At 37.6% G+C, this 1,885-nt stretch overlaps 1 protein-coding gene across 1 annotated transcript; it reads left to right on the top strand.

The window, feature by feature from the left end:
- Positions 1-717: 717 nt before the first annotated feature.
- Positions 718-1,665, top strand: LOC114176608 (uncharacterized protein At5g65660-like). The gene is made up of 2 exons (XM_028061694.2): positions 718-1,031; positions 1,113-1,665. The coding sequence occupies exons 1-2, from the start codon at positions 816-818 to the stop codon at positions 1,299-1,301; spliced, it is 405 nt and encodes a 134-aa protein (XP_027917495.2). The 5' UTR covers positions 718-815; the 3' UTR covers positions 1,302-1,665.
- The last annotated feature ends 220 nt before the right edge of the window (positions 1,666-1,885 follow it).

The following is a 1,885-nucleotide window of genomic DNA, read 5'->3' as shown; positions in this document are numbered from 1 at the left end:
AACAACACAAAAATGTAAAAAGAAAAAAAAGAACCAAGTGTGTATCTCGGTAACCACTAAACTATAACTCATTCAATATCAGTCAAACACTCTCATTGCTTCTACATTTATGTATTGAAAGTGTTAAACTCCCATTTAATGCAAAGTACCTAACTTTATCTCAACTTTATTTAGTTTATGAAGAAAAAAAAAATGAAATAATGAAACCAACAATTTTCCTCATTTGGTTCAATAAAAAAATTAATTAAAATTTCTTGAGTAAATACTAAACTTGTCATTTCCCCATTTATTCCTTCAACTTGACCACTTTCTATTATTTAAATATTTGACACTACTTTTAAATATTCAATTAAATATAAATTATTAACATTAATGACATCATCTACTTTTACTTCTAAATTATCAGAAGAATTTAAAAATTTTACATACATTGATAACATATATGTTAATAATAGGTTAGTTTTTGGTAAAGAAAATTGGGGAGTAAGAAAAGAAAAACTACAGTACATTATCGGGGCGTCGCGGCTCACTTGACTGAAACGCGTAATGTTTTTGTAACAACCACCGAACAAGAACCTAAATAAAACACCAAAACAATAGTGGTCCCCACAATCATTCCGTACTATGGGCAAGACTCAACATGACTTCACTCCTGAGTTACCAACTTCAATTTGCCTCCCTTCCATTCTTCTTCCTCTTTATATACCACCACCCTCTTCACATTCACCTCACACAACAACACAACCCTCTTCTTCTCTTCCCTTCTATTCTCTTCCTCACGCACATGAGAGTGGGAGCCACATCATCACCGCATCATGGAAAGCCCGGATATCTCGCCGCCGCATGTCGACGCATCTCGACCGTCCCTTGGCTTCCCCTTGGGCACTGCCCTTCTCTTGATCATCATCTTCACCCTCAGTGGCGTCCTCTCTTGCTGCTACCACTGGGACAGGATCCGTTCCCTCCGTCAATCTTTCTCTCATTCCGATCCCCAAATGCATTCCGATTCCACCAAATCTAAACCATCCACGGTACCTATCTATTTATCCTCTCACCAAACTATGTTTTTTTTTTTTTTTTGTCTTTTTTCTGACAGTTTTTGTTTTCGTTAGGAATTGCGGCAGAACAGGGGACCGAGCTTGCCAGTGTTGATGCCGGGGGATGAGGTGCCCAAGTTCATAGCCATGCCGTGCCCGTGCCAGCCTTCAAGGCCAGACAACGTTGTTGTCACCGTGGAATTGGAGGAGAAGCAGAAGCGGCTGCCCAAACCGCCGCAGTTACCGATCCCTTTGTATTTGTAATTAGCTACCTCCCAGGTTGTCAAAAGGGTAATGGTTTCGCAATGTAAAAATACACAGAGACAACATGGGTTCAAAAAACTTGACTGCTTGTGCTTCCTAGTTGCCACCATTTGTTGTGTTAATGTATATTCATTTGTTGTGCTAATGGAAAAAAAATAATAATAAGGGGATAGATAGGGTTGCAGGTTAATTCGTAGATACTGAGGACCTATTTCATTTGATTCAGTCCATCTCTGTGTTGTATGTAAAGTGTTAAGGAGTTTGTAGATGTTGGTGTTGATCGGAAACAGAATCCAATTTGGATGGCTCTTCCTTCTCTTCTTGATTTTGACATGCAAAAGAAAGTAGCAGATGTTGAGCACAACTTTTCTTTTATGAGATATTTAGGTGTGAATTTGAATTCATGATTTTAATTTCAGCAAGATTTTTATTTGTGAAAGCTGTTTCTTTTTATAATGTGGAGGGTTCAGATAAGACAGAGTCGATCACTTTCTCCTCCTTAAACAAGAGAAAATCTGGGATCTATTTTAATTTTTGTTCAGGACTTTCTTTGAACAACGCTATATAAAAAGAATGAAAAATAT

Source organism: Vigna unguiculata, chromosome 3 (assembly GCF_037176805.1).
Source record: "Vigna unguiculata cultivar grain cowpea cultivar isolate G323 ecotype 2 chromosome 3, ASM3717680v1, whole genome shotgun sequence".
NCBI lineage: Eukaryota > Viridiplantae > Streptophyta > Magnoliopsida > Fabales > Fabaceae > Vigna > Vigna unguiculata.
Note: the sequence above shows the minus strand (reverse complement) of the source record. Positions and strands in the feature narration are given on the sequence as shown.

Excerpts from the sequence above, each read along its gene's own strand:
- LOC114176608 (XM_028061694.2), top strand. The coding sequence starts at position 816 with ATGGAAAGCCCGGATATCTCGCCGCCGCATGTCGACGCATCTCGACCG. Across the intron at positions 1,032-1,112 it reads CCAAATCTAAACCATCCACG|GAATTGCGGCAGAACAGGGG; the intron begins GTACCTATCTAT and ends TGTTTTCGTTAG.